The sequence below is a fragment of the Amblyraja radiata genome, chromosome 4 (assembly GCF_010909765.2).
Source record: "Amblyraja radiata isolate CabotCenter1 chromosome 4, sAmbRad1.1.pri, whole genome shotgun sequence".
In the NCBI taxonomy this organism is placed as follows: Eukaryota; Metazoa; Chordata; class Chondrichthyes; order Rajiformes; family Rajidae; genus Amblyraja; species Amblyraja radiata.
The window spans coordinates 83,898,262-83,913,723 of record NC_045959.1 but is presented as its reverse complement, the minus strand read 5'-3'; the positions used below and the strand labels follow the sequence as shown (position 1 = coordinate 83,913,723).

General features: G+C 44.0%; 1 protein-coding gene across 4 annotated transcripts in view; it reads left to right on the top strand.

The window, feature by feature from the left end:
* arhgap28 (Rho GTPase activating protein 28) overlaps positions 1–15,462 on the top strand; it is a 189,788-nt gene that overhangs the window by 32,058 nt on the left and 142,268 nt on the right. For 2 of the 4 annotated variants that reach the window (XM_033019873.1, XM_033019872.1), the window contains exon 2: positions 9,195–9,305. The exons of the other annotated variants lie outside the window; for them this stretch is intronic. In XM_033019873.1, coding sequence (XP_032875764.1) covers positions 9,304–9,305 — 2 coding nt within the window. In that variant the 5' untranslated portion in view covers positions 9,195–9,303. The remainder of the gene's footprint in view (positions 1–9,194; positions 9,306–15,462) is intronic. 4 annotated transcript variants of the gene reach the window in all.

Genomic DNA, 15,462 nt, shown 5'->3' with positions numbered 1-15,462 from the left:
CTGTAATACTATAACGCTGTAACATTATATACTGCACTCTGGTAATTTTCTCTATGCACTACCTGTTGTACCTGTGTACAACTTGAATTTACTCATGTACAACATGATTTGACTGGATAGTATCTTGGTACATGTGACAATAATAAACCAATACCTATACTCATACTGATACACTAGATATACTCGATTAGTCAGCCAGTATCTCTTGTTCTTAATATTCTTATCCATATGTTCATTAGTGTTGTTCCATCCTCTCTAACTTTCATTCCTGCAGAGAATCGCTATTCCTCTAACTGCCCTCTTCTGTATTTTTTGAACATTTAGTGCTTGTGACTTCGATAACCAGCTGCCACTCTCTGGAATTATTTTCCTAATTCCCTCTAGCCCTCAACGATGCATCTCCTTTTAAGTCCTTCTTAAAGCTTACCTTATTATTGTTGTTTGTGCTACACTACATAATTTAGTTTGGCTTAGGATGTTTTAATATATTTGTGCTGGAGATAAAAGTAAGGGTGCAGTTATATAGCAGCCAATTCATTTGCAAACAGTAGAGGGAACAGTTGACTTGTGGTGTTTGGACCAGCAACCAGTCAAGTTGGGAAAAGGGAAGTACAACGAGATCTGGGATTCCTTGTTCACCAGTCAATGAAAGTAAGCATGCAGGTACAGCAGGCATTGAAGAAAGCGAATGGCATGTTGGCCTTTGTAACAAGAGGAGTTGAGTATTGGAGCAAAGAGGTCCTTCTGCAGTTGTACAGGGCCCTAGTGAGACCACACCTGGAGTATTGTGTGCAGTTTTGGTCTAATTTGAGGAAAAACATTCTTGCTATTGAGGGAGTGCAGCGTAGGTTTACGAGGTTAATTCCCGGGATGGCGGCTCTGTCATATGTTGATAGAATGGAGCGGCTGGGCTTGTATACTTTGGAATTTAGAAGCATGAGAGGGGAACTTATTGAAACATATAAGATTATTAAGGGTTTGGCCACGCTAGAGGCAGGAAACGTGTTCCCGATGTTGGGGGAATCCAGAACCAGGGGCCACAGTTTAAGAATAAGCGGTCAGCCATTTAGAACGGAGATGAGGATAAACTTTTTCACACAGAGGGTGAATTTTCTGCCTCAGAAGGCAGTGGAGGCCAATTCTCTGGATGCTTTCAAGAGAGAGGTAGATAGAGCTCTTAAACATAGCTTGACTCCTCTTAAAGGAGTCAAGGGATATGGGGAGAAGGCAGGAACAGGGTACTGATTGAGGATGAGTGAATGTGAACAGTGAATGGCGGTGCCGGCTTGAAAGGCCGAATGGCCTACTCCTGCACCTATTGTCTATGGTCTATAAACTAAACAAAGCTAAACTCAAACTCAGGTTATGGATTCATCCCCACCGTGACAAGTTATGATATTTACAACATCAGAAGAACTATTGAGAACTCCTTTGTTATATTAAAAATGGAGAGCAGTTGGAAGAACTCGGCAAGTATCAGGCAGTATCTGTGGAGGGAAATGGACAGTTGGCGTTTTGGGTTGTGACCCTTCATCTAGACTGAAAGAGCAGACGGAAAGTAAATGTTTTGTTGTAACAACTCAGAAGTTCACAAAGCCTCTCAGGAAATGGTGCCTTCCACTCCCACCTCTTTTTTGTCGCTAGTCTCCTTTAAGTAATGTTCCCAGGGGAACTTATAATGGACATGATCAATTCATCTTCTTGCTGTTATTGCTTGCACTCTTGGACAAGAGGCAAGGAAACTGGAAGAAATTTAGCTTTTTCTCAGACAGCACGTTGGAAACTTTAACATTCTCCTGCATGAACGGAGCAGACGATATGGTGCCTTAACAGGTCAAGCGTGATGCCCAAAATCTGATTGAAGAGAAAGGGTTCTGATGTTGGAAGTAGAGCAAGGGAATTTCAAAGCCTCTTGACAAGCTGCATGAGAGTTTGTGTAATGACAACCATGACAGAGCAGAAGGAGAAGGAATTATTCAGTGGACTTGAATTTCAATAATGTCAGAGCAAGTACACGAGGCTGGGGGAGGGGGACAGAGTTGAGTTTCAAATATTGGGATCACTTAGTGGAGCAGGATTGGGATTCTGATCGGGATCTCTGCATTTTAACGGGGAACCACAGCAGATTACTAGGTCTGGGATCTCGCATGGGTTAGGAAAAGGGTGGAATGGATTTGGATGAGTTAGAATTTATGCGGGGAGCAGCTTGGCATTGATAGGATTGAACATACATTGGGATGACATTGACTTTATGATGTGCAACATTAAACTGCACGGAAATAGACCCGCTAGCCCATCATAGCAAGGGGGGGGGGGGGGACAGCAAATACTTATTTAGACTTGTTCAGTTGTCTTTGATGCCGTGGCATTCCAAGTGTTCATCTAAATACTTATTAAATATTGTGAGGCCTCACCCTCCACCACCATAGAGTCGTAGAGTTAAGAATGATACAGTGTGGAAACAGGCACTTTGGCCCAGCTCGCCCACACCGGCCAACAATGTCCCAGCTACACTAGTCCCTCTTGCCTGCGCTTGGTCCATATCCCTCCAAACCTGTCCTATCCAACTGTCTAACTGTCTAATTGTTTCTTAATTGATGGGATAGTCCCAGCCTCAACTACTCCCTCTGGCAGCTTGTTCCATTCACCCACCACTCTTTGTGTGGAAAATGTTATGCCTCGGATTCCTATTAAATCTTTTCCCCTTCACCTTGAACCTATGTCCTTTGGTCCTCAATTCCCCTGCGCTGGGCGACTCTGTGCATCTACCCAATCTATTCCTCTCATAATTTTGTATACCTCTATAAGATCTCCCCTTATCCTCCTGCACTCCATGGAATAGAGGCCCAGCCTATGCAACCTCTCCCTACAGCTCACACCCTCTAGTCCTGGTAACATCCTCGTAAATCTTTTCTGAACCCTTTCAAGCTTGACAATATCTTTCCACTAACATGGTGCTCAGAACTGAACACAATATTCTAAATGCGGTCTCACTAACGTCTTGCACAACTGCAACATGACCTCCCAACTTCTATACTCAATACTCTGACTGATGAAGGTCAAAGTGCCAAAAGCCTTTTTTGACCACCTTATCTACCTGCGACTCCACCTTCATCTACTTGCGACTCGACCTTGTGTGCTTAAGCAAAGCAAGAATTTCATTGTCCTATACAGGGACACATGACAATAAACTCACTTGAACTTGAACCTTCTCTGGGTTAATAATGGTTTGGAATTGAAATAGCAGATCAGATTAGGAGATGATATCTAGGTTATTAGGTCACGTTGGATGTTAAAGTGGAAGGATCTATTTTTTGTGCCAAGGTCAGAGACAAAGAGTGCAGCAAAGATTGACAACTGTTGAGGCTGCATTTGGAATACTATGTTCAGTTTTGGTCACCCTGCTATAGGAACGATGACGTTAAGCTGGAAAGAGCGCATAGAAGATTAATGAAGATGTTGCCAGGACTCAAGGCCCGAAGCTATAGGGAGAGACCGGGCAAGCTAAGACATTACATCTTGAGCGCAGGAGGCTAAGGGATGATCCTATAGAGATGTATAGTATCATAAGGGGAATTGATAGGGTGAATGCACAGAGTCTTTTGCCCAGGGTGGGGGAATCAAGAATCAGAGGACATAGGTTTAAGGTGAGAGGGGAAAGATTTCAAAGGGAACGGAGAGGCAACTTTTTTTCACTCGGAGGGTGGTGGGTAAATGTAGTGAGCTACCAGAGGAGGTAGTTGAGGCAGGTACTATAACCACATTTAAAAGACGCTTGGACGGGTGCATGGATTGGATAGGTTTAGAGGGTTATGGGCCAAGTGCAGGCAAATGGGACTAGCTTAGATGGGGCATCCTGGTTGGCATAGATGGGTTGGGCTGAAGGGCTTGTTTCTGTGTTATATGACTAATCTAGGTTGGTACATTGGTGTGGTACTGAAGGAGCGCTATATTGCTAGTGATGCCTACATCTGGTTGATACTGTGGGTGTTGTGGTTGAAGATCCCACTGCACTACGTTCTCCGAATCAAATATTTATTCATTTTCTGATCAAAGCTCTGGTGGAACTGCTGCCTTACAGCGCCAGAGACCAGGGTTTGATCCTGACTACGGGTGCTGTCTGTACGGAGTTTATATGTTCTCCCTGTGACCTTGTGGGTTTTCTCCAGATGCTCCGGTTTCCTCCCACACTCCAAAGACGTACAGTTTTGTAGGTTAATGGGCTGTGGTAAAAATTGTAAATTGTCCCTTGTGTGTTGGATAGTGCTAGTGTACGGGATTAACACTGGTCAGCGCGGACTCGGTGGGCCAAAGGGCGCTTTTCCGCATTGTATCTGTAAAGTCTAGAGACAAAGTGGGCTGAAGGGCATCTGGACGACTATGACTTTTCGTGGCATTCGTCTTAAACATCTGTGTGGAACGAGACAATGTACAATTCGATTTATTGTATAATAAAGGGCATTGTAGCCTGACTAATTTCTCAATGAATTGATTTGGCTTGCTTCCAAAGATAATCCCTGTCTGTCATATTTCAGGAATTTACCCTGTGTAATGATTCATGTTCAGTTTATCATGTGAAATTTGTGAGGGAGAAAAAAGGTTTCTTTGAAACACTCTGACGAGTAAAAGCGGAAATGTTCTTAATGTGTTTGTGCTCCTTTAAAGCAGGTTTTGGAAGAACTGCGAATCATAAGCTTTCTGATGTTCCTTTCGGAAATGTGGATACGCTTTCTTACACCCGGAATCGTGACTTGTTGATAGATTCACATATTTATTTGTTTTCATTTTGTCTATGTTGGTGTGCTTTTGACACATCAATTATGCCTACATGTCAGACTATCAATTCATTTAATGAATAATAACAAATAACTCTGCAGATTCGGGTAACATGAATCAAAAAGCAGAAAATGTTGGAAATACCCAACAAGTCAGGCAGCATTAATAGAAAGAGAAACAGAATTAGTTTTGGTATTTGGATTGGTATCGGTTTACTGTTGTCGCAAGTACTGGGCTAGATATAGTGAAATATTTTGTTTGCGTACTATCCAGTCAAATGAGTACATTCAAGCTATATGCAAGTATAACAGGTTGTGCAAAGCGAAAGAGAAAAATACCAGGGCACAGGATATAGTGCTACAACATCACAGCATGACAGTAGCAGAGTCAGTACAGATACAAAGTAAGTGCAGGATTTTCAATGAGATAGGTTGGCCGATTGGTTTTATACCCTAGCTTATGTGAGGACCATTCAGTCGTCTGATCACAACAAGGAAGAAGCTGTTCCTGAATCTGGTGGTATGTGCTTTTAAGCTTTTTATCTTCTGACAATTGGAAAGGGGAGAAGAGGAAATGACTCGGCAAAAATAGTCCTTGATTATGTTGGGTGCTTTCTCAAGGCAGTGTGAAGTGTAGATGGAGTCATTGGACAGGCTACATCCATAACTTTCTGCAATTTCATGCAGTCTATTGTCAAACCAAATTGTGATGTATCTTGATAGGATACTTCCACGAAGCATCTATAGAAAAGTTATCAAAATAAAGAGGGCCAACCTTATCAGACTGCCAATTCAGAGCTGCATTGGAAAAGAATAGTTATCCTGGGAGTTCCCACTGACATTCCCAATCATTCCTTGGACTAGGAGGTCTATGTAATTTCCCAGAAGAACATTGGACTGTGAATGACATCATCTGCATGTGACAGATGTGGACATTATGCAAAGGTCCTTCAAGTGGGGTAATGCCCATTCAAATTTCCAAAGTAATGAAGAAATGGCCATTATCTAGTTTCACTCTGGGGAAAGTCAGTCGTCAATCATGTAATGCTGGCAAAACAGTGTGGTGTTTCTTGACTGTCATCCCTTTAGTGATTACATTGGAAACCAATCAAAGGATCTCCTAAAGCCAATAGAACGTTTAAAAAAAAATGTTATTGGTGTAGCGATGGCATCAAAATGGCAACAATAATCTCACTACCATTTTACAATTGGCATTGATTTTAATAAGCATCTACATCTTGGAATCAAATGCTTCAGATTTATAGGCACTTTAAAGCTAATGGCATGAATGGCTAGGTTTTGTTGGTAATGGGGCTGGTGAAGGTATCTTTGTTTAATTGGGATTTCGGATGGAGGAGAGACCCTAAATAAAGGGATTTGAATGTGTGAGGCTTTCATTCATAGATACATAGATAATAGGTGCAGGAGTAGGCCCTTTGAGCCAGCACTGCCATTCAATGTGATCATGGCTGATCATCCACATTCAGTACCCTATTCCTGCCTTCTCCCCATACCCCTATCCAACTCTCTTGAATGCAACCAGTGAATCAGACTCCACTGTCTTCTGAGGCAGAGAATTCCACAAGTTCACAACTCTCTGTGTGAAAAGGTTTTCCTCATCTCAGTTCTATATGGCTATCATAAACTGTGGCCCCTGGTTTTGTAATCCCCCAACATCGGGAACATGTTTCCTGCATCTGGTGTGTCCAATCCCTTAATAATTTTATACATTTCTATAAGATTCCCTTTCATCCTTCTAAATTCCAGTGAACACAAGCCCAGTCGCTCCATTCTTTCATCATATGACAGTCCCGCCAGCCCGGGAATTAACCTCGTGAACTTATGCTGCACTCCCTCAATAGCAAGAATGTCCTTCCTCAAATGAGGGGACCAAAATTGCACTCAATACTCCAGGCGTGGTCTCATCAGGGCCGTGTACAACTGCAGAAGGACCTATTTGCACCTATACTCCTCATTATGAAAGCCAACATGCCATGAGCTTTCTTCACTGCCTGTTGTACTTGCATGCTTACTTTTAGTGACTGATATACAAGGACACCCAGATCTCGTTGTACATTCCGTTTTCCTAACCTGACACCATTCAGATAATAATCTGGCTTCCCGTTCTTGCCAGCAAAGTGGATAACCTCACATTTATCCACATTATACTGCATCTGCCATGCTTCTACCCACTTACCCAACCTGTCCAAGTCATCCTGCATCCTTACAGCATCCTCTTCACAGTTCACACTGCCACCCAGTTTTGTGCCATCTGCAAATTTGCTAATGTTACTTTTAATTCCTTCATCTAAATCATTAATGCATATTGTAAATAGCTGCGGTCCCAGCACCGAGCCTTGCGGTATCCCACTAGTCACTGCCTGCCATTCTTAAAAGGACCCGTTGATCCCTACTGAAGTCTGAAGAAGGGTTTCGGCCCGAAACGTCGCCTATTTCCTTCACTCCATAGATGCTGCTGCACCCGCTGAGTTTCCCCAGCAATTTTGTGTACCGTTGATCCCTACTCTTTGTTTCCTGTCTGCCAACCAATTTTCTATCCATGGCAATACCCTACCCCCAATGCCATGTGCTCTAATTTTGCCCACCAATCTCCTGTGTGGGACCTTATCAAAGGCTATCTGAAAGTCCAGGTACACTACATCCACTGGCTCTCCCTTGTCCATTTTATTTGTTACATCATCAAAAAATTCCAGAAGATTTGTCAAGCATGATTTCCCCTTCGTAAATCCATGCTGACTTGGACCGATCCTGTTACTGCTATCCAAATGTGCCGCTATTACATCCTTGATAATCGACTCCAGCAACCTTCCACACCACCGATGTCAGGCTAACTGGCCTATAATTTCCTGCTTTCTCTCTCCCTCCTTTCTCGAAATGTGGGAAAACATTAGCTACCCTCCAATCCACCTCATTCATATGGGGTGTTTTGGTCTGAGGTTTTAGTTTTAGAGAAACATTGTGGAAACAGGCCCTTTGACCCATCCAGTCTGTGCTGATCAGTGATCCTCATACACTAATTCTATCCTACCGGTTAGGGATATTTACAGAAGCCAATTAACCTACAAACCTGCACATCTTTGGAGTGTTGGAGGATACTGGAGCACCCGGAGAAAACCCGCATGGTCACAGGGAGATCATACAATCTCCATACATGCAGCACCTGTAGTCAGGATTGAATCTGGGTCTCTGCCGCTGTAAGGCAGCAACTCTGCCGCTGCGCCACTGTGCAGGTGAGGGACTGGAGGATGTATTGGGACATGTATATCACTCATCCCACCTTGAAGGAATGAGGCTGCAAAACAACGATGTCCTTGCTCGGGCTGGGGTGGGGAGTTTCAAGTTGGGGGAGGGGGCGAGGGCTGTGATGATGACCCGGTGTTGAGGGGTCGAAGGTCAAGGGAGGGACAGTGAATGTCTTGCTCCAGCCCTGCAGGAGAGGCCAAAGGTTAGAATGTAAGGTTGGGAGTAAGCACCAATCTGATCGCTGTAGGCAAAACCTGCAAACCATGTTTCCTCAGTTCGCACTGACAAATTCTTCTTTGTGGTGGGGCAATACTTTTATTTCTTTTGATCATACCCACGTGTAAAGGAATAATTAAAATGTAACTCTGATCTGTGACAAGCAGCATCTGGTGCAGGAGAGACGATGGGCAAATCGGCTACAAATCCTTTGTAAAACCGCTGCCCTGCCACACATTGAACTGGGGTTCAGCAAAAAAATGCTAACTGGCCATGCTGAGGAGACTGGAGTTCATAAGACCATTAGACCGAGGTGCAGAATTAGCCCATGGAGTCTACTCTGCCATTCAATCAAGGCTGATCTGTTTTTCCCCTCTCAACCCCATTCTCCTAACCCTTGACACCCTTACTAATCATGAATCTATCAATCTCTGCTTTAAAAATAGCCAATGCACTATGCTTTGTGGAAACAGTCGAAGCCTGAAGTCTGAAGAAGTGTCTCGGCCTTCTCGTCACCTATTCCTTTTTTTCAGAGATGCTGCCTGACTTGCTGAGTCAACTCCAGCACTTTGAGTCTATCTTTGGTATAAACCATCATGTGCAGTTCCTTCCTACACATGCTGTGTTGTGACAGACACCATTAACAAAACAAAGCATCAGATTGAAACCGGGGCACAATAGAGTACTGACAGCAATATAGATTCTGATTGCTATTGTGTCTCGTGAAGTCTTGGACAGTTTGGAAAATACTGCTTCAGATTGAGTTAAATATTTGCATGTGAAGGAACTAGACCTTGGTTCCCTTTCCATATCCGCTGGTATATCCCCAATATTATTATTAATTGGAAGGATGGGGACTTTTTTCTGTACAAAAAAAAAACTTCCTGATTATTTGCAAAATTACGCATGCCAACATCTCGTATCTTTTCTCGATACCAGTGATTGGAGGGCTTGCAACTTTCTGGAACAAAGCTTCACACTTGGTGGTTAATTCTTTAAAAGAGAGAAAGCAAGGAAGGTGATACAAGTGACCTAAAGAGCAGAAACCATGTGAGTTGCCTGATTCTTTATTTGTTGTATTTAATGTCCATGTGGCCTTTGAGTCATTGCTTAAATTTTAATTGTAAAGGTTCAGACTCTGCCTGGGATTTCGTGTAATGGTCCCATCCTCAAGTTTAATTCAGAGATATTGCATGGAAACAGGCCCTTTGGGCCACTGAGTCTGCGTCGACCAGCAGTCCCTGTACATTAGCACTATCCTGCACACTGGGGACATTTTGCCATTTACAGAGGCCAATTAACTTACACACCTGCATGTCTTTGGAGTGTGGGAGGAAACCGGCCACCCAGAGAAAGCGTACGCTGTCACGGGTAGAACGAAACTCCGTACAGACAGCACCCGTAGTCAGGATTTCACCCAGGTCTCTGGCGCTGTATACAACATTTGAAAGACATTTGGACGGGTACATGGATAGGAAAGGTTTAGTGGGAGATGGGCCAAAAATGACCAGGTGGGACTGGTATTGATGGGGTATCTTTGTTGGTATGGGCAAGTTTGGCCGAAGGGCCTGTTTCCATGCTGTATGAATCTTATTCTGTGACAGAGAGTAAAGAACAGTACAGCACAGGGTCAAGCACTTTGGTTCACAATGTCCGTACCGAACATGTTGCTCAGTTAAACTAATCACCTTTGCCTGCATGGGCTCCATATAATACTAGAAGATAAAAGTTAACTTAAGATAGTTAGGTTAGCTTCTATCTTCTGCTTCCTTCTTCAGTGTTTTAAAAAAAAAAATTATTTTATTTATTAGAAGTGAGTGCAATGCATTGGTACAAAAATTATGTTAACATATTACATTCTCTGTACAACTTTCTTCAGTGTTTAACACTTTTTATTTCATTCCTCCTGCATAATTTGATATTAGTCCTCAAGTACCTTGGAGTTAGTCATACTGCATGGGAACAGGCCCTTTGGCTCAACATGCCCACACTGACCAACATGCCCCATCTACACTAGTCCCACCTGGCTGTGTTTTGGCCCATATCCCTTTAAACCTGTCCTATCAGTGTATTTGTCCAAATATTTTCAAATGTTCCTTGTTACAAATTTTGATCGCAGTGTATGTGGATCATGTAATCACTGGCATTAAGTTTGTAATAATCCAGAGTTGAATCCCACCGCAGTGAATTCATGGTTTTTCTCTCTACATTATTCGACCAACTGGATAACTCCATCTCCAGTTAATTTCCACAACAACTCTGGGCTTCTTCTTGGGGATGCTCCCCTGGCCATACCTATCCCACCTTCTCTGCAACTCGATGTCCCTGTTCAATTTTTTGTTTAGTTTAGAAATACAGTGTGGAAACAGGCCCTTCGGCCCACCAAGTACATGCCGACCAGCAATCACCCATTCACAATAGGTCGATGTTATCCCATGTTCGCATCTTATACACTAGGGGCAATTTACAGAAGCCAATTAAACTACAAACCTGCACATCTTTGGAATGTGCCAGGAAACTGAAGCATCCAGAGAAAGCCCAAGCTGTCACAGGGAGAATATATAAACTCCACACTGATAGCACCCATAGTCAGGATCGAACCCGGGTCTCTGGTACTGTAAGGCAGCAGCTCTACCGCTGATGCAGTAGTTCTGATGGAAAGCCTTAAACCTGAAACATTAGCTTGGTTTCTCTTTCCACAGATGCTGCCTGCTGAGGATGTCTGACATATTCTGTTTTTACCCACCTCCCACCCCCCCCCCCCCCCCCCCCCCCCCCCCCCCCGGTGGCTATGCTTCCTCGGGCTTGGTTTCTCGTAGTTTCTCACTCCCAGCTCTCACCCAATGTTGGCAGCCCTGAAAATGTGTTAATGCCATGGATAAGTGGAGCAGAGCTAAGAAGATAACAATTCTAGGGAGTGGTGATAGATATGATGGATTTAATGTCCATTGTCTGTGTTGTAAAATGATTGTATATTTTGGCAATGGCTGTATTTATAATGGAAGCTGAAAGTGATCCAAACAGTTCCTTCCAGCGGAGACTTGATCCTCAAGGATATCTCTGCCGGGACAGACTTCAGCTGTTCTTTACAGACGGCAGACCTCCAGCCATGGGTTTAAATTTAATTTGCGTAAATAGTTTTAGAATCAACATTACTTGGAAACTGGAGATGGATTCCATTTGGAAAAGCTCTCCATTAACGCGACATATCTTTAACTGGTCTGATGAAATTTGATAACTTTAGTTAGGGATATAGCGTATGTGCGATTTGATCTTCCCAGCTCCGTGGATACGTTACTGAAGCACCTATGACCCATGTAAGCCTTTGGCTCTTAAAACATACCATTTTAAGCCTTGTTTTCAGCCACTCGAGGCATGTTTAAAATAAAACATGCCTATGGACAAGTTTTAACAAGAGGCCAGTTGCAGTGGGCAGTGATATAGTTTGTTAGTATCATGGTTCTAGCACTGGGCTAGCTATTCAGAAGCTTTGGTTGATGATCGCAATTAATTTATATGTAGCTAATTAAATACACCCAGAGTTAAGAAGCTAAAATAGGTTCAATAGATTGTTGAAAAATGCAGTCTGGGTCACTTGAAAGAAGAGGAAGCAAATCCTCATCTGATCTGTCCTATATGTGACTCCACCTGTTCAGCAAAGTATTGTAATACTGAACATAGAACATTACAGCACAAAAACAGGCCCTTCGGCCCATAATGTGTGTGCCGAAACCGACTCTTATCTGCCTGCACATGGTTCAATGGTTCTTTTATTGTCACGTGTACCATGGTACATTAAAGTACATTATTTTGCACATAGATCAGTGAGATTATTGCCATAGTACATATACCTCCTTTGTAGACAAAAATGCTGGAGAAACTCAGCGGGTGCGGCAGCATCTATGGAGCGAAGGAAAAAGGCAACGTTTCGGGCCGAAACCCTTCTTCAGACTTCTATTTTCTTCGCTCCATAGATGCTGCTGCACCCGCTGAGTTTGTCCAGCATTTTTGTCTACCTTCGATTTTCCAGCATCTACAGTTCCTTCTTGAACACATACCTCTCCATTCCCTGCTTATCCATACACCTATCTAAAAGTCTTCTTAAATGCCACTATTGTATCCGCCTCAACCACCACTCCCAGCAGCATGTTCTAGGCTTTCACCATTCTCTGTTAAAAAAAAAACAGTCCCCTGTTTTAGCATACCTGCTTTAAATTTAAATTTTACATCTCTTACTAAGCTATGCCCACTAGAATTTGCTCTTTTTTTTCACCCTGGGGAAAAGGTTTCTGAGTGTTTACCCTATTTGTGCCTCTGATCATTTTATATACTTTTTATCAGCTCTCCCCACTACCCAGAGACCCCTCCTCTGAAGTGGGTGGCAGGTCAATCAGCTTGAGGTAACTGGAGATGGGGAAAAAAATGGGAATAGAAACATAGAAAATGGGTGCAGGAGTAGTCCATTCGGCCCTTCGAGCCAGCACTGCCATTCAATATGATCATGGCTGATCGTCCCAAATTAGTACCCCGTTCCTGCTTTTTCCCCATATCCCTTGATTCCTTTAGCCCTAAGAGTTAAATCTAACTCTCTCTTGAAGACATCCAGTGAATTGGCCTCCACTGCCTTCTGTGGCAGAGAATTCCACAGATTCACAACTCTCTGGGTGAAAAGGTTTTTCCTCATCTCAGTCTTAAATGGCCTGCCCCTTATTCTTAAACTGTGACCCCTGGTTCTGGACTCCCCAACATCGGGAACATCCTGCGTCTAGCCTGTCCAATCCCTTAAGAACCTTATATGTTTCTATAAGATTCATAAGAATAAGAAGATAAGACTTTATTGCCTTCCATCACAGTGAGGAATGTGGGGTAGTCGTTGTGGTGGATGTTTATGTTCTCTTGCAGCGCTATGGTGTACTCATGTCTTTTTAGCCTTCCCAGCCCTTAGAAAATATCGCGGTTTTCCTCAATGATCCTCGCAGTGTACGATGGGCTCGCACTCATGCCATCAACCGCCTCCTTTCGCACAAGAAGCCCTAACTTTTCACACGTTAGTTTCCCAAATATGGGTTTCACATTCCCCTCCACTATTTGAAAGACAGCCCTATATTCTTTCTTACCTACTTTGACGTTCCCCTTTGCCTGCCCCACAGGCTTCATTGTATGTCCAGAGTATGACCTCAGTGTCACGTTCGTCTTCAGTAGGGCAAGACCAGTCTTTCTGAACAAGTGCTCTGGCAGGATGTCCACTTGAGCGCCAGAGTCAAGTTTGAACTCAATGTTCACATTGTTGATGCCGCACATCTGTCCCCATTCACGTGTCGACTCAATAACGACGTGAATCACGGCGTCAATGTAGAATACATCAATGTCGTCGTCCACTGGTTCAGGCAGCGGTGAAGTGTTCATCTGGAAATCGATGTCGCGGACGTCACGGCTCCAGTCCCCGGCCTTTTGTCTGATTCGCCGGTCATGTTGTCGGGGACGTGGGCGGCTGTTGGGCGCTCTATTTACCGGGCAGTCGGGGGATCTGGAAAGATGTCCAATCTCTCCGCAGGTATAACATCTCATGTACTGAGCGGGGCAGTCGTTGCCTTTATGGCCGCGGTTGCATGACCGGCAGACGGTATCCTTGCCCAAATCACGGATTTCTGTCTGTGGCTGTCTGGGTCACGAATCCCTGCCTTGGCCCCATGGCCGACTGGCGCTGTCCCGTTTCACATCATCCACTGTCTCTTCGGTGTCGATGGCGGTTGGGGCAATCTGCTTCACGTGCTCGGCTGATGCTTCTGCGATCATACACGTCACTGCATTTTTCCAGTGTTGAATCATCGCATTGTGGACGTTTCTCCCGGAGCAGCTGGCTGGTGATGCCGCAGACAATTCTGTCTCGCAGCAACGAGTCACGTATAATGCCAAACTCACAATCATTAGCTAAAGACTTCACTGCAGTCGGGTAGCTGGAGAAGGTCTCCCCTCGCCGCTGATTACGTGTATTAAATAAGTATCTTGTGACAGTTAAGTTATTTTTTGGTTCACAGTATGTCTGGAACTTATTCTTCAGCGGTTGTATTTTGTCACTTTCCTCAGGGGTGAACCGAAAGGTCTCATAAAGTTCCTGAGCTGCTGGTCCAGCCACGTGGAGAAATGTTGCACACCAAATCTTTTCAGGCTTACCTGTCAGTTCTGTTGCCGTCTTGTACAGCTGGAATGCCCTTATCCAGTCCTTATAATTCTTGGCCAGCTTCCTTGCATGGAGAGTGGCCCTGGAGGCTTGACTCCTGCCATTCTTTTCTTTAGTTTTTTTTGGGGGGTTTTTACGTTGACACCATGTAATGTTCTCTGTAAGGCCCTGTTGTGACTCGCACAATGAATACACATCCGCCATCTTGTAAGTAAGATTTTAATCTGAACAACCAACGGAAACTTCTAGAAGGTCACCTGACCTCAGTCACGAGGCACAGGCACATTTGCATGTACATCACATCCCCTTTTCCTAATCTGACACCATTCAGATAATAATCTGCCTTCCTGTTTTTGCCACCAAAATGGATAATGTCACATTTATCCACATTATACTGCATCTGCCACGCATCTGCCCACTCACCCAACCTATCTACGCCACCCTACAGCCTCGTACCATCCTCCTCGCAGCTCACACAGACACCCAGCTCTCACTGCCACAAACTTGGAGATGAATTTAAGAGAGAATTAGATAGAGCTCTAGGGGCTAGTGGAGTCAAGGGATATGGGGAGAAGTCAGGCATGGGTTATTTATTGGGGACAATCAGCCATGATCACAATGAATGGCGGTGCTGGCTCGAAGGGCCGAACGGCCTCCCCCTGCACATATTTTCTATGTCTATGTCACATTTAGTTCCTTCATATAAATCGTATTGTAAATAATTGGGGTCCCAGCGCTGAGCCTTGTGGCATTGATAGACAATAAATTATGGGCTTCTCAGGAACAGCAATATTCTGTGAATGAATGCACTCTTTTCTTGAACAAAACCTATGTAGTAAGGCAATTTTTAGAATATAATCACACAGGACGGCAGAGTATAAGGGGCAGCACAGTGGCACAATGGTAGAGTTGCTGCCTGACAGCACCAGAGATTCTGGTTTGATCCTGACTTCGGGTGATGGCTGTATGGAGTTTGTACGTTCACCCTGTGACGGCTTGGGTTTTCTCCGGGTGCCCCGGTTTCCT